Source organism: Dipodomys merriami, unplaced genomic scaffold, assembly GCF_024711535.1.
Source record: "Dipodomys merriami isolate MVZ:Mamm:240054 unplaced genomic scaffold, mDipMer1.0.p SCAF_78, whole genome shotgun sequence".
Lineage (NCBI taxonomy): Eukaryota > Metazoa > Chordata > Mammalia > Rodentia > Heteromyidae > Dipodomys > Dipodomys merriami.
In genome coordinates, this window is record NW_027206379.1 from 722977 (window position 1) to 747716 (window position 24740).

The 24740-nt window shown below is 51.3% G+C and overlaps 2 protein-coding genes across 3 annotated transcripts; one reads left to right on the forward strand and one right to left on the reverse strand.

Moving 5' to 3' along the window:
* Positions 1-15441: 15441 nt before the first annotated feature.
* On the reverse strand, positions 15442-17550 carry LOC138818613 (UPF0696 protein C11orf68 homolog). 2 transcript variants are annotated; one of them, XM_070009584.1, is made up of 2 exons: positions 17386-17550; positions 15442-16837 (listed from the first exon to the last, which is right to left on the reverse strand). In XM_070009584.1, the coding sequence occupies exons 1-2, from the start codon at positions 17511-17513 to the stop codon at positions 16078-16080; spliced, it is 888 nt and encodes a 295-aa protein (XP_069865685.1). In that variant the 5' UTR covers positions 17514-17550; the 3' UTR covers positions 15442-16077. The 2 variants fall into 2 exon arrangements, with proteins under 2 accessions (XP_069865685.1, XP_069865684.1); XM_070009583.1 differs by having other exon boundaries at positions 15442-16834; positions 17386-17549.
* Positions 17551-17856: 306 nt separating this feature from the next.
* On the forward strand, positions 17857-20168 carry LOC138818602 (dr1-associated corepressor). The gene is made up of 7 exons (XM_070009565.1): positions 17857-18014; positions 18257-18329; positions 18429-18522; positions 18642-18761; positions 18880-18973; positions 19441-19529; positions 19964-20168. Exons 1-7 carry the CDS (start codon positions 17973-17975, stop codon positions 20067-20069), a joined length of 618 nt encoding a protein of 205 aa, XP_069865666.1. The 5' UTR covers positions 17857-17972; the 3' UTR covers positions 20070-20168.
* Positions 20169-24740: the final 4572 nt, after the last annotated feature.

The following is a 24740-nucleotide window of genomic DNA, read 5'->3' on the forward strand; positions in this document are numbered from 1 at the left end:
CAGATCTCAGGCTCCTGAGTAGCTGGGATTACAAGCGTGAGTCACTGGCACCCAGCATCTTGATTATTGGTGCTCTTTCTGTGTGTCACCAGCCTTGTTGGAGAATTAGGTGAAAAGTCCTTAGAATGTAAGACCTGGCTCACTGGGCTGGGTAGATAGGTAGTATCTTTACCCCCACTTTAACGATGGGAAAAACCAAGGCTGAGGGCACTAAGTGAATGGCTAAAGCAAATGGCCAAGTCAGGAGTCTAGAGCTCCAAGCTCAGGCTCAGCCAAGATTCTTTTCAGAGCAGAGACACCTTTTCAGACATGTCAGGGTAGAGAGATGTCCCTCAGCAATCCTTCTCTTGATGAACCCTTCTCTTGAGGCTCAGAGAGAGAGAGAGAGGAAGGAACTACCAAGGGTACACAATTCCTCCTGTTTTGTCCACGAGGAGCTTTGGTGGATAGGTGCCGGTTTTGCCCTCTGGGATCCCAGACTCAGTGCTACCATTTCCTATCCGTGTGACCCTGGACAGGTCACCTTCCTCGAGTCCCAGTCTGAAAGAACCTTCCCTGCTGACCTCATGGGGCTGCTGCGGGGCAGAAATGAGATCACAAATGAGAAAGTGCTCCATAAGCTATAAAGTGCTGTGCGCTCAGCTGATCCCTGGCCTCCTGCCCCTCCCTTGACCTGGTTTTCCTCAGTGCGTGTCTTCCTCTAGAAAGAAAAGAAAACAGAGCACTAGTTGGAATGAAGAATATAGGAATGAGAGAGACACAGGGGGCTGGGGGGCCATTTTGGAGGCAGTGAGACCCTAAGGCATCCTTGTTAGAGTCAGAAAGCTCTGAGTTCTGGGTTTAAATTCTAGTTAGGCTACTTATAAGCTGTGTGACCTGAATGCTATCCACAATCTCTCTGAGCTTTGTATGTGGGTCTGAGTGGGTGTGGGTGTGTACTGCTGCTGGGATTTGAACTCAGGGGCCTCAGCATTGTTCCTTAGCTTTTTATGCTCAAGGCTGGTTGACCTACCCCCTAAGCCATAGCTCTACTTCTGGCTTTTTGGTGGTTAGTTGGAGATAAGAGTCTCAGTCCTGCCTGGACTGGCTTTGAACCTGGATCCTCAGATCTCAGCCTCTCGAGTAGCTGGGTACTTGGTACTGGTACTGGTACTTGGCTCTCGTTTTGAGCTTCTGTTTCTTTGTTTCTTTGTCCAATGGAGATGTAATGACAACTACATCTCAGAGTTACTGGAGGATGGCAATAAAATAAGGTCCCCCATGCTTAGCCTCACATGGAGGAATTTGAGGAAGTAGAAGCGTGGCTCAAATGGTAGAGCACCAGTCTTGAGCAAAAATGCCAAACCAAGACTACAAGGCCCTAAGTTCAAGCCCCAGGACAGGCACCCCCCCAAAAAAATAATTTGACAAGCAGTAGTGAAAATCAATTCACAAATGAACACAAAACCTCTTTGGGACTTCAGGTACACGTGCTCATCAGTGCGTGCACACACAACCGCGGCTATCTGAACTCCTTAGCTGATCTAAGGTAAACCAGATGACGCAGGCAGGCAGCCAGGTGGTGGCCCAGAGAAGACTGGACCAGCAGCAGCCTGGAGAGCATTGCTGCCTTGCTGCAGCCCAGCACCCTGTCCCCTCTCCCACCCCCACGGTCAGGGGAGCAGGCCAAGCAGGACACAGGTCTCTGGGGGATGTGTGTGTGTGTGTGTGTGTGTGTGTGTGTGTGTGTGTGTGTACGTGACTTTGAAAGGCCCTTCCTGCCTCAACCAGCAAGAAGCCACAAGAGGCCCTTTCAGCAGTGGTACATTCCAAACGCCTCACTCACTAACTCCTGCCTTGTGGCTGCACAAACGTTTCTGGTATCTGACCTCACCAGCTCCCAGCTGGGGATCCAGGGGAGCAACTTGGGTGTGTGTGTGGGGGGTGTCTGAACAACTGCTTCCAGTCTGGGGTGGGGGGTCTGAGGGACCCTGCTGCTGACCCCTAGCAGCCCCATGAGACCAGCTCAGTGGCTTCCTGTCTCTGAGCCCAGGAAACCTCCATCTTCCCAGCTAGGTGACTAAAGGAGGCCAAGGTTGAGCAGGCTGAGCGTGAAGGGGTGGGGGTGGGGTCCATAGGCCACCGAGGCCCGGGAGGTGATGTTTATGCTTTGGGGTTTCCATTCTCTTTTTTAATTTGAAGTTTTCTTTTTAAAATTGAGGCGAAATCCATCTAACATACAATTAACTGTTTTAGAATCTGCAGTTCCGTGGTATTTAGTGTATTTTAAAATGTTGGGCAACCATCACCTTTCTGGTTTCAAAACTTCATCATTCCAGAAAAACACTCCATAGTCATTAAGTAATCCCTCCCAACTCCCCCCCCCTACACACACCCTTTTCCTGGTAACCACTAATCTCCTTTCTGTCTCCATGTCTTTGCCTATTCTGGGCATTTCAGGTAAATAACATCATATGACATGTAACTATTTATGTCTGGCTTCTTTTACTTAGTATAGTGTTTCTGAAGTTCAGTTGTGTTATAGCATGTATCAAGTCTTTTTCCTTCTTCCTGACTAAATAATATTCCATGAGATGTATGTACTACAGTTTGTTTATCCCTAAATTGATGGGATGATGCACAGTCTATAAGGCTGCTATGGACATCAATGCATGTGTTTTTGTGGGGAACATGTTTTTATTTCTTGGGTATATATCTAAGAATAGAATTGTGTCATATGATAACTTTCTGAGGAACTGCTGGACTGGTTCCCAAAGTAGCTGTATCATTTTGCATTTTCACCAATAGTGTGTGAGATCTTTGCCAATCCTTGCTAGTTTCAAAATTAAAAAAAAATAGTTATTCATTTATTTTTTGGTAGGTGTGTAGGAGAGGTGCTTGTTTTTCTTTTTAAAATATGTTTTTAATTTTTTTTTTTTTTTTTTTTGTCGGTCGTGGGGCTTGAACTCTGGGCCTGGGCTCTGTCCCTCAGCTCTTCAGTTCAAGGCGAGCGCTCTACCACTTGAGCTACAGCGCCACTTCCGGTTTTCTGGTGGTTTATTGGAGATAGGAGTCTCACGGTCTCTCCTGCCCGGGCTGGCTTTGAACCGGGATCCTCAGATCTCAGCCTCCTGAGTAGCTAGGATTACAGGCGTGAGCCACCAGCGCCCGGCTGTTTTTAATTTTTTTTTTTTTTTTTGTCGGTCATGGGGCTTGAACTCCAGGCCTGGGCGCTGTCCCTCAGCTCTTCAGCTCAAGGCGAGCGCTCTACCACTTGAGCTACAGCACCACTTCCGGTTTTCTGGTGGTTTATTGGAGATAGGAGTCTCATGGTCTCTCCTGCCCGGGCTGGCTTTGAACCGCGATCCTCAGATCTCAGCCTCCTGAGTAGCTAGGATTACAGGCGTGAGCCACCAGCGCCCGGCTTGTTTTTAATTTTTTTGAGACAGAATCTTTCTTTGTAACACAGGCTGGCTTTAAACGTGTGTGTGTGTGTGTGTGTGTGTGTGTGTGTGTGTGTGTGTGTGTGTGTGTGTGTGTGTGTGTGTGTGTGTGTGTGTGTGTGTGTGTGTGTGTGTGTGTGTGTGTGTGTGTGCCAGCTTTGGGACTTTTCCTTAGGACTTTTCCTTTTATTTTTCACTCAAATCTGGCATTCTTAAACTACTTTCAGTTTTTGCTGGTTAATAGGATATGAGACTCCTGCCTGAGCTAGCTTTGAACCATGATCCTCAGATTTCAGCCTCCTGTAGGATTATAGGCATGAACCACTGGTACCAGCTAACCTTAAACTCTTGATCCTCCTACCCAAGCCTCCAGAATACTGTGATTACATACTTGTTTTTGTAATCACACACATACACACACACACACACGCACACACACACACACACACACACACACACACACACACCCCTCCCATGCTCAGCTTTAGTTTCCAGGTACTAAGTTAAAGACATCTTAGAGAACCTGTGCTGGTGGCTCATGACTGTAATCTAACTACTCAAGAGACTGAGATTTGAGGGTCAGGATTCAAAGTTATCCTGGGCAGGAATGTCCATGAGACTCTTATCTCCAATTAGCCACAGAAAATCAGAAGTTAAGTTAGACTCAACTGGTAGAGAGATAGCCTTGAATGAAAAAGCTAAAGAATAGGGGCTGGGAGGGTGGCTCAGTGGTAGAGCGCTTGCCTTGCATGCCTGAGGCCCTGAGTCCGATTCCTCAGCACCACATAAGCAAAAAGAAAAAAGCTGGAAGTGGCACTGTGGCTCAAGTGGTAGAGTGCTAGCTTTGAGCTGAAGAACTGTGGGACAGCGCCCAGGCCCAGAGGTCAGGCCCCACGACCAGACCCAAAAAAAAAAAAAAAAAAGCTAAAGAATAGCATATAATGGTAGAGCGCTAGCCTTGAGCTGAAGACCTAAGGGACAGCGCCCAAGCCCAGAGTTCAGGCCCTACAACCAGACCCCCCCCCCAAAAAAAAAAGAATAGCACATAAGTTCTGAGTTCAAGCCATAGTACTGGTGCACATGCACGCACTCATGCATGCACACACACACAAGTTCTATTGCTCATCTAGAAACTATTTTATTTTTTTAGTGTGTGTATTTGAACTCAGACCCTGGAGCTTGCTAGACAGGCTCCGTACAGCTGCACTACTCCTGCAGCTATTTGCTACACTATTTTTGAGATAATATCTCACCTGTTCATCGATTCAAGTATTTTAGGATAATAGCAGTGTACCACCATGCCCCATTCTTAGTTGAAAAGTGGTCTCAAAATTCTTCCACTATGGGCTGGGAATGTGGCTCAGTGGTAGAGTGCTTGCCTAGCATGCATGAAGCCCTGGGTTTGATTCCTCAGTACCACATACACAGAAAAAGCCAGAAGTGGTGCTGTGGCTCAAGTGGTAGAATGCTAGCTTTGAGCAAAAGAAGGTCAGGGACAGTACCCAGGCCCTGAGTTCAAGCCCCAAGACTGGCACAAACAAACAAACAAACAAAAAGACAAAAATCCAGAAGCTATGTTTTTTTTCTTTTTTAAAAAATTGTTTCACAACCCAGATGCCCCACCACAGATGAATGGATCCAAAAATTGTGGCACCTATACACAATGGAATATTATGCAGCCATTAGAAATGGCAAAATAATGGCATTTGCAGGGAAATGGATGGAGCTAGAAGGAATCATGTTGAGCGAGGTAAGCCAAGAGCAAAGAGACAAACGGTACATGGTCTCCCTGATAAGTGGATGCTAAATCCAAAATATTAGGTGATACGACAAAACTAACAGGACTTAAGAAACAAAGAACTCCCACTCATCTGGTCGAACCACTACTAAATATCTCCATGCTGCTGATCACATGTATGGTGTATAACATGTGTACTGTATAACATGTGTACACCGCTATATGCTATAGACGTGATAGACAATTTGCTCCAGGAAAGTTAGAATGAACTTGTGACTTTAAATGAGCATCATTATTCCACAATACTGTGAAATTTGGGAAATTATGTAAAAACTTAATCACAATTAAAAAAAAAAAAAGAACCTCGGGGAGGTAGGGAGGGAAGGGATGGTAGGGGGAAAACAATGGAGGGGGTAACAATGCTCAATAGGAAGTATACTCATTGCCTTGCTCATGTAATTGTAACCCTCTGTATAATATCTTTACAATAAAAAAAAATTGTTTCAGGGCTGGGAAGGTGGCTCAGTGGTAGAGCACTTGCCTTGCATGCTCGAGGCTCTGGGTTCGATTCCTCAGCACCACATGAGAAAAAAGCCGGAAGTGGCGCTGTGGCTCAAGTGGTAGAGTACTAGCCTTGAGCTGAAGGGCTGAGGGACAGTGCCTAGGCCCAGAGTTCAAGCCCTACAACCGACCAAAAAAAAAAAAAATTCTTTCAGTCTAGCTGACCTTGAATCTAGATCCTCCCAACCTCAACCTCTCAGGAAGCTAGGAGCAAGACTGGGAGGTGGCTCAGTGGTAGAGCACTTGCCTTGCATGCATGAGGCCTTGGATTCGATTCCTCAGCACCACATAAGCAGAAAAAAGCCAGAAGAGGCGCTGTGGCTCAATAAGTAGAGCGCTAGCCTTGAGCTGAAGAGTTGAGGGACAGCGCCCAGGCCCAGAGTTCAGACCCCATGACTGACCAAAAAAAAAACAAAAAGCAGCAGCAGCAGCTAGAAGCACAGGTGTAAACCACCAGCTCACAGAAGTGACCTGTGAGTGTGTGTGTGTGTGTGTGTGTGTGTGTGTGTGTGTGTGTGTGTGTGTAAGAGAGAGAGAGAGAGAGAGAGAGCGAGCGCACATGTGCTGGAGATTGAACCCAGGTCCTAGAACTCAGGACCTGAACTAGCTATCCATTAGGTCCCAGCCCAGTCCTTGGAGATGACATTTTACTTCTCTTCAGCAAAGACTCTTCTGTGTCCTGCCGCCATTCTTTCCTTCCTAACACAGGCTCCAGCCTGGCACGGGCCTTAGCCTGAGGTATAAAAACAACACCAAAACATTTTTTTCTTGCTGGATACTGATGGCTCACAACTGTAATCCTAGCTACTCAGGGGCCTGAGCTCACACTTCAATGCAGGCTTGGGCAGAAAAGTCCATGAGATTCTTCTTTCCACCACCAAAAACTAGGAGGTAAAGCTGGGACTCAAATGGTAGAGTGTTAGCTTTGAACAACAACAACAACAAAAAGCTTGGGGATAGCACCCAGGTCCTGAATCTAAGCTCTAGGACCTGCACACACCAATAAATAAATAAGTGCTGTACAGAAAGACCTGGGCTCTGGGCAGAGCTAGAAAACTCGTGCGATCTTTAAGGTTGTCTTTTGTTTGGGGGACTATGAGGACCAAGGAGTTAGTAAGAGGGGTTCACCTCACTGAGCTCTGCTGAACTAGGCACCATTTATTTATTTATTCTTTATTTTCATTTTTTTGTCAGTTATGGGACTTGGACTTGTGGCGTGGGTTCTGTCCCTGAGCTCTTTTTCTCAAGGCTAGTGCTCTACCACTTTGAGCCTGAGCTTCACATCTGATTTTCTGGTGGTTCATTGGAGATAGGAGTCTCAGATTTTCCTGCCCGGGCTGACTTTGAACCATGATTCTCAGATCTCAGCCTCCTGAGTAACTAGGACTGCAGGCGTGAGCCACCAGTACCATTTACTTAATCATCACAACCATCCTAGGAATTAGATAACTATTTTACCATTTTAAACCCAATTTTTTTGTTTTGCAGTTTAGGAAAGGGAGGCATAGAGGAATGAAGCAACATGCTAGAAGCTAGAACACAGCTAGGAATTAGAGTGTCTGGAATTGCTAGGTGCTGGGTGGCTCATTTCCATTGTCATAGATTAGTTGTGTCTGTGAAGGTCTTCCATGTCTGTATAGCCTTTGTTGACTCTTTTCATGTCTGAGTAGTATTCCATTGTCTGGATGTACCACAGTTCCTTTAGCGTCTGTCCCAAATTAATTGAACTAAAGATTGTATGGAGCCAGATGTCAAGAAGAGAAGGTTTTTGACTTGACCCTGGCTCCAAGGCACTGCCAAGCTCAGAGAAGTGGGCAGACTCAAGAAAAACAGTCCTGGCATTTGGGACACAGGGCTGGAGGCAGGAGTCAGAGAGTACATGGAACATTCCTGGAGCCTCCAGAAAGGAAGGATTCTTTGCAACTGGGGTAGGAGTGAGTGGGAGAAGTCTTCTTGGCAAAAGGGAGTCGAGGTCAAGGGAGACATTCCTGGGGTTGGACACAGTGGGTACAAAAGCCTGTGAGTGGGCTGCAGGGGAGGCTCAGGTCAGGGCACCCAGAGTAATGTGCATGCATTGGGTGACAAGCTGGAGGGGCAGTCAGGCTGTGAGGATGGGCAGGGCTGAGGGACAAGGCGGCTGGGAGGGGCAGGGCCTTCCTGGCCTAGCCCTCCAGGTCTCTGGGGTAAGGAGAAGCCATTTGTGAAAGGGGAAGGGGCAATGGTGAGCTAGAGCGGATGCCAGGGTTTGTATCACCAGGATGGCAGGGTGACCTTCCTCTAGGATGCTGCCTGACCCTTTGTGTCCCTGGAGCCTCATGCCACCCTGCTGTGAGGCAGACAAGGACCAGAGTCTCCAGATAGGGGAGCAGACTGAGTTAAGCACTGTGGGACATCAGAGGCAGCTCTGGTCTTCCTGTTTCTTTTCTGGGGCTTGGCTACCCACGCGGGCCACTCTTTAGGCCCAGACAGTAGAGAGAACTCCAGAAGCCAGCCTAGCCTGGGCTTAGTTTCCACTTGTTAGGAAATTCACATCAATCTCTCCCTCTGGGATCCTCAGTTTCCTCCTCTTCCTCCTCCTCCTCCTCCTCCTCCTCCTCCTCCTCCTCCTCCTCCTCCTCCTCCTCCTCCTCCTCCTCCTCCTCTTCTTCCTCCTCCTCCTCCTCCTCCTCCTCTTCCTCCTCCTCCTCCTGTTCCTCCTCCTCCTCCTCTTCCTTCTTCTCCTTCTTCTCCTTCTTCTCCTTCTTCTCCCTCTCCCTCTCCTCCTCCTTCTCTGCCTCTTTTTCCTCCTCCTCCTTCTTCTCTTCCTCCTCCTCCTCCTCTTTCTCCTCTTCTTCCTCTTCCTCCTTCTACTCTATTTCCTCTTTCTCCTCTCTCCTCTTCTTTCTTTTTGTTGGTACTGGACCTTGAATTCAGGGCCTCCAGTTTTCACTTGGCTTTTTTGCTCTAGGCTGGTGCTCTACCACTTGAGCCACTCCTCTGTTTCCACTTTTTTGTTGGTTGCTTGGACATAAGAGTTTCATGGAGTTTTCTGCTTGGGCTGGCTTTGAACTACAATCTTCAGATCTCAGCCTTCTAAGTGTAAGGATTACAATGATGAGCCCCCAGCGAGTGGCGTTTAGAACACCGTCAGCTCACATACAGGGCTGGGGATGACCACTGGGGTCCTCAGCCCAGTTCTGGGCAGCACAGCCTGGGAAGAAGGAGGGGATGACAGCACAAGTGAGCTGGCCAGGGCTTTGGGGGCAGCTTCCCAGAGAAGAAGACCAGACGGCAGTCTGGCATCAAAGCTGTCCTTTCTGACCCATTTTATGGATGAGAAAAGTGAGGCGTATAGTAAGAGCAAACACCTACACAGATGCTGTGGGCCAGGCATTTTCTCCTTTTATAAATGAGGAAATTTCTTGGCTGGGTAACACAGCAATTCCCTTCCCTTCTGCTTACCTCCGTTTATTAAAATAAAAATATATAATATTTGCATCTGCTTTTCAGGGTTATTGATGGGAATCAACAAAGTAAGGTACAGATAAAACTCAGTTGGGGACCTGCATAGTAAGGAAGCAATATACATATTTTTGAGATTGTGTGTGTGTGTGTGTGTGTGTGTGTGTGTGTGCCAGTATTGGAGTTTGAATTCAGGGCTTGGGCCCTGTCCCAGAGCTTTTTTGCTCAGGGCTAGCACTCTACCACTTGACTCACAGCTCCACTTCAGGCTTTTTGGTGGCTAATTGGAGATAAAAGGCTCATGGACTTTCCTGCTGGGCTGGCTTCAAGCTGCAATCCTCAGATCTCAGCCTCCTGTGTAGCTAGGATTACAGGCTTGCTTGACTAAGTGACCAATCAGTGCCTGGATATTTTTGAGAATTTTCTTGCTATTATTGTGCCATATGGACCATTTCCTTTGAAGCGAGGTGTCAGGCTTGCACAGCTAGCTCTACCCTTTTGGCCTGGCCCTTTAAGACTGCTGGGGTAACTCTTCCCCCTCCCCTAGGTACCCAGACCCTGGGTAGCTGGGGTCTATCACCCAGTTCTCCCAACATTGGGGATCTGGGGCTCCCCCCCACTTCCTGTCCTCAGGCTCTCAGGAGCCTGACCTACTGTCCTTGGGGATGCCAAGAGTGGGATGAAATGCTTATCCTGAGATGAAAGACTGGCGGGCCTGGGCTGGACCCATAAACCGCCCCACCCGAGCTGGGAGGACCTCCAGGCACCGGTGTAAACTGAGTCATGGGGGGCGAGGGGGTGAGTCATGAGGCCTGGGAGCAGGAGCCAAATGGAGCAGAGTAGACTTGCGTGGAGCCCTGGCCACACCTCACAGAGCCACAACCCGTACCCTCCCTGGGGCACCCAGAGTGGAGGGGAGCAGGGTGGCCAGCACTGCAGGGGGAGCTGGCCTCACAGGCTGGAGGGGGGGCTGGGGGGGAGGGGCAAGACAGGAAAGGAAGGCTGTGACTTGGGAGGAAAGGATTGGGGTTTGGAAAAATGTCAAAGCCCTAGAGAGGTTCTGGCGGGAATGCTTCGGTGCCCTCTCCTGGCCTCCGTGGGTTTGGCTGGTTTGCTGCCAGGCCAGCTTTTGCCAGTGGCTCAGAGCTGTCATCCTAGCTGAGGAGGTTGAGGTCTGAGAATCATGGTTCAAAGCCAGCCCAGGCAGGAAAGTCCGTGAGGCTCTTATCTCCAGTGGACCACCAGAAAACCAGAAGGAGTGCTGTGGCTCAAGTGGTAGAGAAGCTAGCCTTGAGCTAAGAGCTGAGGGACAGCGCTCAGGCCCAGAGTTCAGGCCCCATGACAGACCAAAAAAAAAAAAAAGAGTCATAGAAAGTGCCTGAGCGTTTCCAGGCCTCACCTTGGCCAACCAAGTTAGCATCTTTTATCCTAGTTCCTCATCAGTGAAAGCAGGGCGGTGAGGAGTGAAATGAATGAATGCACACAACCTGCTTAGACAATGCCTGGCCCAGAGCACGTCTGGGTAGTTGCTTGTAATTACTCTCTGCCTCAGTTGTCTCATCTATAAAATGGGTGAGAAAGGACACCAGAGGTGCTTCTTGTTCAGCCTTCACTCCAAGTTGCAGTCTAGTTTTCTTTCCTAGGGAGTTGTCCCCAAGGCCCTGTCACCTGCTCATCTAGCTCTCTGCCCTGCCAGAAGACCGGTGACCACAGAAAGACAAGATTGGTGGGTTTCACAGTCGAGCATCCTCACATGTACCCCTTGATACCCGGGGGAAGCGTGTCACACAAGCGGGGAGTTTCCCTTTTCCATGAATCAGCTGTGTGACCCAATCCTCAGCCCTGCCAAGGCCCCTCCCAGCCAGCAGGAGTGGGGCGCAGCTGCCCTGCTGGGAAAATCCCAAAACCCTAACTGGCTCTGGCTGCATCTCCTAACTTGGCTGTTTCCTGTACTCCCTGATTCAGTGACCTGGGTCCAGGCCTGAGTAAGGGGTCAGGCAGTCTCCCCGACAGCCCTTCTGTACTCCTCCCTAAGGCCTGGGGAGGGGAGGGGGGACAGGGTTTGCAGTTTATAGTAGAAAAAAGAATAGGGAGGGCGTAATGAAGTTTCCTTGGCTTATAGCATCTTTTGGTGTGTGTGTGTGTGTGTGTGTGTGTTTTGCCAGTCCTGGGGCTTGAACTCAGAGCCTGGGCACTGTCCCTGAGCTTCTTTTGCTCAAGGCTAGCACTCTACCACTTGAGCCACAGTGCCACTTCTGTTTTTCTGGTGGTTCATTGGAAATAAGAGTCTCATGGACTTTCCTGCCTTTGAGACCTTTAGATCTCAGCCTTCTGAGTAGCTAGGATTACAGGCATGAGCTGCCAGCACTCAGCATTTTCTGGTGGTTTTAAAAAAGGAGATGGGCACACAGGTTTGTTCAAGTTTGCCCCTGACCTTAGCTACTTACATAATCCAAGTAGGCAGGAACTGGACAGAGCAGAGCTCCTTGTCAGCTTGAGGGTGCCTTTGCCCTGGAAGGGGAGCAGTTCCCATTGCAGGCCTAGGAAGACCCTTGTTATAGAGATAGGCCTAGTGGCTGCACTTGCTGGGCTGTTCTTGCTGGGTAGCGGCACCAGTGTCACATGGAACCTCCATGTTTTGCTAGCCTGCCTCCCAAATGGTTCTGAAGCTCTAAGTTGTGTGCTTTAGGAATCACTCCTAAGTCACTACCAGATCTCATTGATTTCTGCAGGGCCCACTGGAACAGCACTTTCAGCTAGGTGTCATGCATCAAGTGCTCTGGAATTGCATGACATAGGCTCAAATTTTGTCTCTTCTTTCTGCAAGCTCTGTAACTGTGAATTACTGAACTTGTATAGGGCTCAGTTCCCTCATTTGGCTATATTAGGGCTTGAACTCAAAGCTTCATGCTTGCTAGGTAGGTTCTTTACCAATGAGCCAGGCCTTCAGTCCTTTTTTTGTTGGTTGTGTGGCTTGAACTCTAGGCCTGGGCACTGTCCCTCAGCTCTTCAGCTCAAGGCAAGCGCTCTACCACAGCGCCACTTCCAGTTTTCTGAGTGGTTTATTGGAGATACAGAGTCTCATGGACATTCTTGCCTGGGCTGGCTTTGAACCATGATTCTCAGATCTCAGCCTCCTGAGTAGCTAGGATTACAAGCGTGAGCCACCAGTGCCCAGCGTCCAGTCATTTTTTGTGTCAATTATTTTTTGAGATCGGATCTTAATTCTTGCCTACATGTATACCTGGGCCTTGACTCACCTATTTAAGGCATTTTGTCTTAGCTTGGATAATAAATGCATATCACCCCACCCAGCTGTCTAAAAGGGAGTCTGGAGCTGGGCACTGATGGTTCACATTTGTAATTCTAGCTACTCAGGAGGCTAAGACCTGAGAATGGAGATTTGAAGCCAGCCCATGCAGAAAAAAAGTCCATAAGACTCTTATCTCCAGTTCACCAACCATCAAAAAGCTGAAGTGTAATGTAGATCAAGTGCTAGAACAGAAAAGCTAAAGAATAGTGCCTAGGCCCTGAGTGAGCCACTGGTGCCTAGCTCAGTTTTTCATCTCATTTTTTTCTTCTGCAAAATAGCAATAACAACAGTCAGATAAAGCTTGGCCTGTAATCCTAGCTACTCAGGAGGCTGAGATCTGAGGATCACGGTTCAAAGCCAGCCCGGGCAGGAACCATGAGACTCGTATCTCCAATAAACCACTAGAAAACTGGAAGTGGCACTGTGGCTCAAGTGGTAGAGTGCTCGCCTTGAGCTGAAGAGCACAGGGACAGTGCCCAGGCTCAGAGTTCAAGTCCCACGACAGACGAAAAAAAAAAAAAGTTTGGATGAGTTAGCATGGGTAAATGCTTCATAGGGTGCTTGGCTCTTGTTAATAATAGGAGGAAACTGAGGCCTACAAATAGAGAATGACTTGTATTCAATCCACACATGAGCAATGTACTTATTTGACACTAACACTAGGGTAGGCTGTGTGCTGCATGCACTGGTGACAGCTATAGGTGGGTACAGTGGAGCCTGGGATGAAGATGTCTGGGGAGGCTTCAGGGGGCAACACCTGAGCTAGTGGTTCTAAGATATGGAGTTAGCCAGGTGTGTGGGAAGGGCTGGGCAGGCCAGAGGCTACAGCAGAAGCCAAGACAAGAAATGAGAATGGCCAGAAGCATGCAAGAAAACCCACTGAACTCAGCCATCAGGAGGAGGATGAGACAGGAGTATAAAACAGAGGAGGGGGGCGGGCCACAGGGGCTTGGGCTGAGTCAGTTCTTTCCTTTTTTCGTTCCTTCATTTAATAATTCATGACTAAGCACCACTGGCTCATGACTGTAATCTTTGCTACTCAGGAGGCTGAAATCTGAGGATAGTGATTCTCAGCCAATCCTGGGTAAAAAAGCCTTTGAGACTCATGTCTCCAGTTAACTACCAAACAGCTAGAAATGGAGCTGCAGCTCAATGGGTAGAGCGCTAGCCTGGTATGAAAAAAGCTAAATGAGTGAGGCCCTGAGTTCAAGCCCTACTACCAGCGTGTACATCTACACCACACATACAAAACTATCAAGAGCTGGTTCTGGGGTCAGGGCTGACAGACACTTCCTGCCTTTGAGGAGCAAGCAGTCTGGACATGTGGCTTAGGGGTCAGTTGGAGATAGATGGCAACAGTTGGTTACATAAGTAACGACCCAATCTTATGATTGTAGTGAGAAGCAGGTGTTGAAGCAGAAGGAAGGCCCCAGGCTCAGGGCTGCTTGCCAGGGGGTGAGGGATGTGCCAGTTGGCTTCAGTGGAATGAGCACATGCGGGAAGGAGAGCCTGCAGACAGCTGGCACAGCTGGGTGGAGGAAGCAGGTCAATACCGGCCCAGAAGGAAGGGCCTCTATCCTGCAGACTGGGGGGGGGCCCAGAGGTGCTTTGAGAAGGGGCATGTGCAGCTCTAGAGGGAGCTAGGTGGCACTGGCTATGGGGGGAGGGGGCAGGGAAGGAGGCTTGGGGTGGAGGAGGCGAGTTGGAGGCTGCCACCATATTGGTACACAGTGAGGGGTGGACTCAGGTAGGGTAGTGGAAATGATGAGTTGGGACGACTTTGCAGGCTTCATTATGGGAGACTGGGGCTGCCCCCTTCATTTGGCATCTTTAGGGGATACATGAGGCCCCCAACTTAGGACCCCGCCTCCCACTTTTCCCCACGCCCTGGCCTACTTTAATCAAATGCAAGGCACTGATGGTCTCAACTAGGCAGGACAGCAGGCTGAGACCATCGGCTTTGGGGACTTCCCCAGGCTGGGCTAGGGGAGGGTGGGAGTTGGGGGGCTCAGCTCTGGGGCAGCTCAGGGTGGGGAGGAAGCCGGGAGGGGGTTGAGCTAGCATCTCATGACTCAGCCACTTCCACCCAGTCAGCCTGGTGGCATCTCCGCTCCTCTGCTCCAAATTCCAACTTGGTGAGGCTGCTGGAGACTTAGTCAGCTCAGGCCCGGCACGAGAGCAGTGTCCCCAGGGGCTCCTGGCCAAATTCCCTGGCCCCTAACCAAAGGAGGGCAGGACACTGGGCTGGCGAGGCGGGGACAGTGGCAGTATAGAAACCAGGCTCTGCGGCAACAAGGCCTGAAGACTTCAGAGCAGGGCAGCAGAGCAGAATGTCCCATGGCGTGTGAGCAGTGTGTGTAGCTCTGCTCTCTCCTCAGGTTAGGAACCACACCAAGAAGATGGGGAGGCACATGCTGGTCACTCCACTGAGCTACCCTGAGTAAACTCTTTCCTCTTGGCCTCCATCTTGACTGGGATACTAGCTGGGATCAGTATCTCCCTCAAGAGGCTGGGAGAGTGAAGAGGGTTCTATAGAAGTGCTTAGCAAACTGTCTGGGAGTTTTGGCGACAGCCAGGTTGGCAGCAGACGTAGGTTGGCAGCAGACACTAGGTTGTGTGGGTTCCTTGCACATCCAGCCCAAGGCACTGAAATCCAGCCCATCCTCTGCTCAAGCACCCCATAGGCCTGGGCCTCTAGGTACCAAGACAGCTCCTTTCTCCAACATGCACAAATGCACTCTGGGGACTTCCTAGCCAGGTCAACTCCTGTATTGATGCGAAATCAGAGAACCTGACTGTGATTCTTGGGGTGCAAGGATGGCTGTGCCAGAGGTTCTCAGAGGTAACCGCCCCCTCCCCTGCAGTGAGGCTGGTCTCATCACTTGGGAAGCCTGCCAGGGATGGGAGGGCTCTCCTAGTCTGCCTCTCCCCAGCAATCAAAGCAGGTAACCAACCACAAGACAGCATTTTAAAAAACACTCAAGACACAGACCCAAGCTGGGTTTTATTGAAATGCCAGGAGCAGACACGTCAGGGCAGGGAAGGGAGGGCAGTGATGCAGGCTATGAGCTGGCAGGAGGAGCAGGTCCACAGCCTGGCATCCCCTCTAGGCCAAGGGATGAATTGGCACAACTACCCCTCCTCCTAAATGGCATGCGCAGTCAGTCCTGCAGAGCCCCTGTCCCCTGGACTATAAAAGCTCCAAGGACAGGGACTGGAAGCACTAAGTTTTCTCCCCTGTGAGGAGCAAGGAAAAAGGGAAAGAATGGAAGAGGAAGAGGGAGAGATACAGTGGGATGAAGGTGGCTAAGCAAGGCTCTCTTTAGTATCTGCATCCAGCCTGCGGATGGACAGGGGAGGGGAGCAGCATCAAAAAGGGAAACTGAGGGCCCGGCCCTCAGGGAGCCAGAGCCCCCAGCCTGTGGGAGCTGGAGTGAGCCCTGAACAGAGGGCAGAAGTTCAGGGGGACTGAAGATGCAGGCAGTTCCTGAGTGAACAAGTCCTCAGAGCTGGGGGCTTGGACTTCTTGGGAAGAGGAAGAGGAAGACAGAAGGTTCCATCCCCAGCAGGGGACCGAGGGTGGTCTCCCTCACTTGGCCCCACTAGGTCAGTTCTACATTGTTGGCACGGTCCAGCACTCGCGAGCCACGTGTATTGCCTCCAAGCTGGAAACGGCTCTCATAGAGAGTGGGGCAGAGGTGCCAGCGGTTAGCCCGGTAGATGCCCAGGTAGGTGTAGACATCCGGTTTGTAGGTGAGCAGACACTTAATGCCTGCAGCACGGATGGCAGCATCTGCCTCTAATACACCCAAGCGGTCCGTGAAGTCGTCCGTGTAAACACAGATGACTTGGCGCCCACCCTCCTTGGCCCGTGGGCTCACCTTGGCCACCTGAAGCCGGCCCTCAACCACAGCCCGGGCAATGCCAGCCCAGGCGTGGTCCAGCTTGAAGCCAGGTGCCAGGTGAATAAGCCACTTGCCTGAGAGCACTTGGTGGGTGATGGCCAGCTGGCGCAGGGTACCAGGTGTGATGGGTCTCCCACCGGTCTGCAGAGCCTCCCAGGCTGCCTGCAGGCCCTGGACATCCCCTGAGTTGGGGTTGTAGCCTTGCCCATAGGCTGCAATCCAGCCCACAGGCTCAGAGTTGGGTGAACCAGGATCTCCATAGCGGGTAACTTGGGATGGTGGGTACTTGGCCAACCAGGCATCCAACTCAGTGGCGGGTGTAGTGCGGGCATCAAACACCAGCCAGGGGTCCATATCGGCGGCCATGGCCTCTGCAGCCAGGTGCTCAGCGGCGGTGAAGCCATCCTCCCGGCCAGCAGAGTCCTCCTCCTCCAGCTCCTCACTGGGCTCCATCCTGCTGGGAGGGTTAATTAAGTCAGCAGAGGTCTGAGACACTAACTACAGATTGCTGGGCCCAACGGCCCTAATCTATGTGCCTCAGTTGCTCCTTCTTCACAATCGATTAGACGTGAGACAGTCAGACGTCAAACCTGTTGATGCTATTGATTCTCTCCATGCACACTGACGAGGAAGCTTAAGCTCCTAGAAAAGGGACTTGCCCAAGGTCACACCTGTCGGTGCAGAATGTCAGGGATGGAGTGCGGGCCTAGCTGCGGGAGCATGGACTCGCTGCAGGAAGGTGCCCAGATCGCGGCGACCCACAGGGCCACAGGGAACGCACAGGCCCGGCGGGGCCAGGCTGGCTCAAAGGGCGTTTTAAAGTCCCGAACACTGAGACCCAGAGAGAGGAGTAACCAGCTGGGGGCCAATGGCGGCGTCCGGACTCGAACCCCGGCTAAGGGCCTGCAGGAGGGCAAGGTTCCGGCCTTGCTGCGCCCGCCGCCATTAGCGCTCTCGGCCCGAGCGGCGCCCTGCCCCCGCCCCTCCCGCAGCCCCCGCAGTCACCTCCTGTTTTCGCTGCGTTCGGCGCTGGCCCAGCTTCGGGCCCGACTCCGCTCCGGCCCGGGGTCCGCGCCGCTGCCGCCGCCGCCGCGCCCCGCCCCCGCCACGGCAGCCGCCGCCGCCGCCGCCATCTTAGCGCCCCGCCGCCTCAACAACAACTTTATAGACAAGCGCAGCCACAGGGCGGGGCCACAGGGCCGGACCCGGGGGCGGAGGGGCGGGGCTGTCTGGGGGCGGGGCGTGAGGGTGGGGCTGTCGGGGGCGGGGCCACCGCGGGAATCCAGGGAGGGGCGGGCCCTCCGGGGGCGGGGCTAACGTTCGCCCCTCTGACTCCGGAGCGGGCGGGAGTGGCGGGCCTGTGAGGGGGGGCGGACGCGCTGTGCCCGGGGCGCTTCGGGAGGCGGACGTCGGGGGCCTGGGAGCCGCATCTTGACGGGCGGCGCTAGGACCCCGCGGAGAGCGGCGGGGGCGGAGCGGGCGGCACCAGGACCCGGGGGAACCGCGGCGGGCGGCCGGGCGGCGAGCAGGCCCGGGGGCCGGCAGGCTGCGGGCGGCGGCTCTGGGCCCGGCGCGACGAACGAGGCCCCGAGATGCCGAGCAAAAAGAAGAAATACAACGCGCGGTTCCCGCCGGTAAGCACGTGGCCGGGCCGGGCAGCAGCCGGCCGGGCTCGGGGAGGCTCGGGCCCAGGCCGGGAGGGCGGGCGGGGGGGGGGCGGGCGCTTCGGGTGTTGGAGGCCTTGATGCCCCGCCCCCTCCGGGGCCCTCCTGGCCTGGTGCCCCCCGCCCCCTTTCTCCCGGGGTACCCCTCCCCGCCCCTCAACATCCCATGAGGGACGCCGGCGACAGCGCCCGAACACTGCCCCCTTTCGTAGGCCAGGATCAAGAAGATCATGCAGACGGACGAAGAGATTGGGAAGGTGGCGGCGGCGGTGCCTGTCATCATCTGTATCCTGCCGGGGGGGGGGGGGGGGCTGGCCGCGATGAGGGGCGTGGGGAGGGCCTGGGACACTCCCCTTTCCCGAGTCCTCCTTGACAGCCCACCAGCCCGGGCGCTCGAACTCTTCCTGGAGTCGCTGTTGAAGAAGGCCTGCCAGGTGACCCAGTCCCGGAACGCCAAGACCATGACCACATCCCACTTGTGAGTGGCCTGGGAGCCGGGAGGAGCCGCTGGGAGGCGGTGTTCCCACCGGGAGGGGCCCGGAGGCTTGGCAGAGATGGGGAGGGTTCCTGAGGGTCTGTCCCTCCCACCTTTCCCAGGAAACAGTGCATCGAACTGGAGCAAAAGTTTGACTTCTTGAAGGACTTGGTGGCATCCGTGCCTGACATGCAGGGGGATGGGGAAGACAACCACATGGATGGGGACAAAGGTCCTCGCAGGTGGGTGGCCGGAGCCAAATAGGCAGGTGGGAGAGAACAGGGTTGGGGGCTTCTGAGGGAGTGGGGCAGCCAAGGAGCAGGGAGAGGCCCTTAAGGCTGATATTGTTCCTTCTTGAAGGGGTCGGAAGCCAGGCAGCAGTGGCCGGAAGAATGGTGGAATGGGAAGCAAAGGCAAAGACAAGAAGTTATCGGGGACAGACTCCGAACAGGAGGTAAGTGAAGCCCGCTCCCTCACCCCCAACTTTCAGTCTTCCCCTCATGGTGAGGGGAAGCTGAGCTGGCTGGAGGCCTCCTGTCATCCTTATCTGTGGCCCCCGTGCTTTCTGGGTCTCTGAAGGGTCTCTTTCTGTCTCTCCCACTTTCAGGACTTTGGGCTCCCCATTGATGGATCCCTGCCTTTGCTTGCTTGCTTCCTTTTTGTTGTTGTGGGTGGTGGTCATAGTGCTTGAACTCAGGGCCTGGGCGCTATCCCTGAGCTTTTATGCTCAAGGTCAGTGCTCTGCTACTTTGGACCATAGCACCATTTCTGGTTTTCTGGTGGTTAATTGGGCTGGCTTTGAACCATGATCCTCAGATCTCAACCTCCTGAGTAGCTAGGATTATAGGTGTGAGAGGCGTGAGTCAGCAGCACCTGGCTCCCTGCCTTTTCTTGTCAACTTCACCCCTGTTGTGCTCACAGGATGAGTCTGAAGACACAGATACTGATGGGGAAGAAGACACACCACTGCCTGCACCCCAAGCCAGCCACCCTCCTGCCCACTTTCAGAGGTAAGCAGCTCAGGAACACCAAGAAGGGGCTCCCAGACTCCCCAGAGCCATTTGTTTTTCCCCTCTCATCTCCCATGGCCACTTGGTGATGTTGGGTGTGGTAGACTTGGGGGTCAGAGGGGACAGGGACAGATGGAGAGGGTGGAATTTTTTTTTTCTTTTTAGAAGTACCAGGGTTCAAACTAGAGCCTCACGTTTGCTAAGCAGGTGCTCTACCACTGGAGCCATACCTCTAGCTCCTGAGAAAATCTTAAGACCAGGAGACTGTTCTCTGGGAAGGTCTTCACCTTGATCGGGGGGAGTGGGTGGACCTGGATTAGGACAGTTTGATCTGCTGTAGGCCATAGCTTCTATTTTTACAGAGAAAAGTATGAGCTCCCTCGGGCTGGAATGGGTTGGGAGCCTGCCTGATTTTCCTACTTTCTGCTCTGCAGCCCTCCGACCCCGTTTATGCCCTTCACCTCTCCTCTGCCTTTGCCTCCGGCACCCCCAGGCCCCTCAGCACCCGATGCAGAGGATGAAGAAGACTATGATTCCTAGCGCCTTCTGGCTGCACCCCCTTTTAGTTGGTTTTAGTTATTCTGGGGGGAGGAGAAAGGATGGAGTTGTTCTTAAATTTATTAAAAAAATAATGAAAGAGCCTGTGTCTTCCCAGCCTTTGTTCAGGGCTTTGTGGTTGCTTTCCCATCATTACCTGCTGGGGTCAGGGTTAGTGGGGGCTAACAGTGGCTGAGGGAAAATGGTGTCAAATGGGGAGACTGGTCACCATGGTGGTGTTGGGCATTGAAGAAAGGAAGATGGGGCTGTGGTGAGGGCCTGAGCCAATAGGTGCTAGCTCCATGGGAAGACAGGCTTCCCATTGCTCTGTGTGACCTTGGGCAGGCCTCTGCCTTTCCCTGGGCTGCCCTTGAAAGAGACCGGAGGGATTGGAGGTGTGGCTCAGTTGGTAGAGGGCCAGCCAATGAGTGAAAGCGGCAGGTACCAAGATAGAGTCCTGGTCTTGAACCTAAAAAAAGATAAGAAAGTATGCCGTGAAAACTGTAGAGCTCTGCACTCAGCACAGTGGAGAGCTTGTGGGAAGGAGCAGGAGGGGGTGGTTTTGACCACAGCTTTTGAATGGAGGAGTCTGTCTGTCCATGCTCATTTCTGAGCAGCCTGGAGGTGGCTGCTACATTGCCCCCCTGGGTCCAGAAACATTTCTCAAACTCTTGGAGCTAGGGAGGCCTTGGGTTCCTTCTGGTGTTGATGAGGTCACTGGCTTCTTCCTGCCAGAGATATCCAGGGACCTCAGTGACGTCCTGAGAGCGCAGGTGAGGATGGCAGAGGTCAGAGTACGATGAGGCAGAGAGCATATGGGGAGACTGGGCCTGTTTGACCATGGGCTTGACTGAGCACAAGGGTAGAGGGTGGGAATCCATAAGAACCTTTCCCTGGTTCTTTTCTGCAGCCCTTTGGTAGGGATGGGGCTGTTTCCCAGCTGGGAAACATGGGAGAAAGGACAGGAATTTCCCCTTACAATCAGTTTGGTTGGGATGAATTTGGGGTGTCTGTTGGGCTGCTGAGGATGTCAAATGGGTATGTGGACTTGGAGGCCTAGGGCAGGTGTATAGACCTGGAGAGCAGGTGACCTCAGCAGAGAGTAGGGAGGGCCTGCATAGGCTACCCCAGGCCACCTAGATGAGCCATCCAGAGAGAGGACAGACATCCAGTGCCACCAATGGAGAGGAGTCCAGCTCCATGGGACCTTCACAGAGCTGAGGTGAGAAACTCCAGATAAGCCTCACCTGGGTTATGAAGGGACTGAAAGAGGAGTATATGGTAGATGTTTGTTCAGCTTGTGTAAAGCTCTGGGTTCCATCTCTAGCACTGAAAAAAAAAATCAAGACTACAGACTTCAGAGGGGAGTGAGGGGAGATTTCAGGCTTCTAGACAGGAGAGGATCAAGGGACAAGATGGGGAGAAGAGAATTGATACGTTAAAAAAAATCCAGGCGCTGGTGGCTCATGAGTATAATACAAGCTAGATAAATACTAGATTTATGGTTTGGGCTGGCTTTGAACCATGATCCTCAGATCTCAGCCTCCTGAGTAGCTAAGATTACAGGTGTGAGCCACCAGCATCCAACTGCAGGGTTTGTTTTTTGTTCTGTTTTGTTTTGTTTTGTCAGTCATAGGGCTTGAACTCTGGGCCTGGGTGCTGTCCCTGAGCTTTTCAGCTCAAGGCTAGTGCTCTACCACTTGAGCCACAGTGCCACTTCCAGTGTTCTAGTGGTTAATTGGAGATAAGAGTCTCACAGATGTTCCTGCCTGGGCTGGCTTTGAACTACGATTCTCAGATCTCAGCCTCCTGAGTAGCTAGAATTACAGGCATGAGCCACTGGCACATGGCTACAGTTTCTTGTTTAGTCTGTTAACACCCATTTTCCCTGCAATTCAGCACTTGCACTCCTATAAATCCCCCAAAGGAAGTAAAGCCCCAATAGACATGAGCAGAGTGCTCCCCGTCCCCCTCAACAAGGCATGGGCACACACGGTAGCCTACGTGTGATAGAAGAACAGCTAGAAGAACAAACTTCTTGCACATATCTTGCAGATGTCTTCTTGAGCAAAAGAAGCCAAACAAAAACAGTGTACCAGATGATGTTATTCATTTCAATAGAGTTCAGGAATAGGCAAAACTAATCAGTGATGATGGAAATCAGTATAATAGTAATCTAAGTGGTGGGGAGACTCGTAGGCCATAAGAGGCATCTGGAAATACACTATAGCTGGAACTGTGGTAGGTAAAATCATACTCAGTTGTGCACTTAAGATTGTGTATTCTGGGCTGGAAAGGTGGCTCAGTGGTAGAGCGCTTGCCTTGCATGCATGGGGCTCTGGGTTCGATTCCTCAGCACCACATAAGAAAAAAGCCGGAAATGGCACTGTGGCTCAAGTGGTAGAGCGCTAGCCTTGAGTTGAAGAGCTGAGGGACTGCGCCCAGACCCAGAGTTCAGGCCTCATGACCAGATCCAAGGAAAAAAAAAAAAAAAAAGACTGTATTCCCTACAATAGATGAGTGGATCCAAGAAATGTGGTAGCTATACACACTGGAACTTCACACAGCCATTAGAATAATATGGCATCGTTTTCAGGAAAATGGATGGATCTAGAACAAATCATGTTAAGTGATGTAAGCCAAGCTCAGAGAGACAAAAGACAAGTTTTCTCTCATATGCAGAAGCTAGATCTAAAATATACCGGGACATGATAAATGATACAGGACGCCAGGCATTCAAACACAGTGACACCACAGGAGCATAGTCTCAGGGGAGAACACAAAGGCTCCATGCCTATGTGCCTCTGATCACGTAAAGTATTTTTCAAAGTGAACACCAGGAAATGGAAACCAGATTTTTTTCTTTTTGTTTTGTTGGTTTATCTGTCTTTTTGTTGTTTTATCTGTCTTTTTGTTTTGTTGGTTTATCTGTCTTTGGAAGGGTAAGGGGGGAGGTCCAGAAATGGAGGAACAAAGGGTGAACAAATGCAGTGGTGGAAAATGAACTATGCAATTTATGGGTAGGATTGGGAAGGAAAAACTGAGACAGCAAGGGAAGAGGTGACATCCAAAAAGAAATGTACTCATTACCTGACTGATGTAACTGTAACCCCACCTTTATAATACACCTTTATAATAACAATCACCTTTATAATGACCAAAAAACATAAACTTGTGCACTTTTGAGCCCAGTGACCTGTGGTCCATGCTTGTAATGCCATCTACTCAGGAGGCTGAGATCTAATTATCCAGAAAAAAAGCTAGAAGTAGAGGTGTGGCACAAGTGGTAGAGTTCTGAGTTCTAGCCTTGAGATCAAAAAAGCCAAGAGAGAATAAGAGGCCCGGTACTGGCACACACACACACACACACACACACACATACACACACACGATTTGTATACTTTATTTATTTTTTTGTGTCTGGTCATGGGGCCTGAACTCTGGGCCTGGGCACTGTCCCTCAGCTCTTCAGCTCAAGGCTAGCACTCTACCACTTGAGCCACACAGCGCCACTTCCAGCTTTTTTCTTATGTAGTGCTGAGGAATCGAACCCAGGACCTCGAGCATTCAAGGCAAGTGCTCTACCACTGAGCCACCCTCCCAGCCCCTACTTTTATATCTTCATAGAAATTCTGCCTCACCAGGTGTCAGCGGCTCACATGTGTAACTTAATAGGCAGAGATCTGAGGATCTCTGTTCAAAATCAGCCTGGGCAAGAAAGTCCCTGAAACTCTTCCACCACCACCAAAAGCTGGAAGTAGAGTTATGACTCAAGAGATAAAGTGCTAGCCTTGAATGAAAAAGCTAATTGCCCGGCCAGGCACCAGTGGCTCAGGCCTATAATCCTAGCTACTCAGGAGGCTGAGATCTGAGGATTGTGGTTAAAAGCCAGTCAGAGCAGGAAAGTCCATGAGATTCTTATCTCCAATAAACCACTGGAAAACCAGAAGTGGCACTGTAGCTCAAGAAGTAGAACACTCACCTTGAGCTGAAGAGCTGAGGGACAGCGCTCAGGCCCAGAGTTCAAGCCCCACGACCAACAAAAAAAAAAAAAAAAAAAAAAAAAAAAAGGATGGTAAGGGGAAACAAAGGAGGAGGCAACAATGATTGATAAGAAATGTACTCACTATCTTGCCCATATAATTGTAATCCCTTTGTACGGTATTTTCACAATAAAAAAAAAAAAAAAAAACTAAGTGTCCAGCACCCAGAGCTGAATTCAAGTCCCAGGACCGGCATACACACAAAAATTATATCTGTCTCTGTCTGTCTGTCTGTCTGTCTGTCTATCTCCTGTTGCACATGAAGCAATGTTCTATGTGGTAGTGATTGTGTGAGCAAAATGCTCTTGGAGTTTATTTCTAAAGGAGACAATGAAGACCACAAATAGCGTGTGAAATGGCAAGTCGTGCTGTGCATAAGGAGGAGGAAGGGCAGCTCAGACGGGGTGAGATTTCAGTAGAAAGCCCAGGAAACAAGGAAGAAGAAGGAAGCCACCTGGCTGTTGGTAGAGAGGGCTGCAGGTGGAACAGCTGGAGCAGCAAGGAGGCAGGCCAGGGAATTGGTACGGATTCTATATGGATTCTATTATTCTGTCAGTTCCTCTGTGCCCACCTCCACCCTACCACCTGCCACGCGCTCCATTTCCTCTACTGCCACCCACGTCTCCGTCCT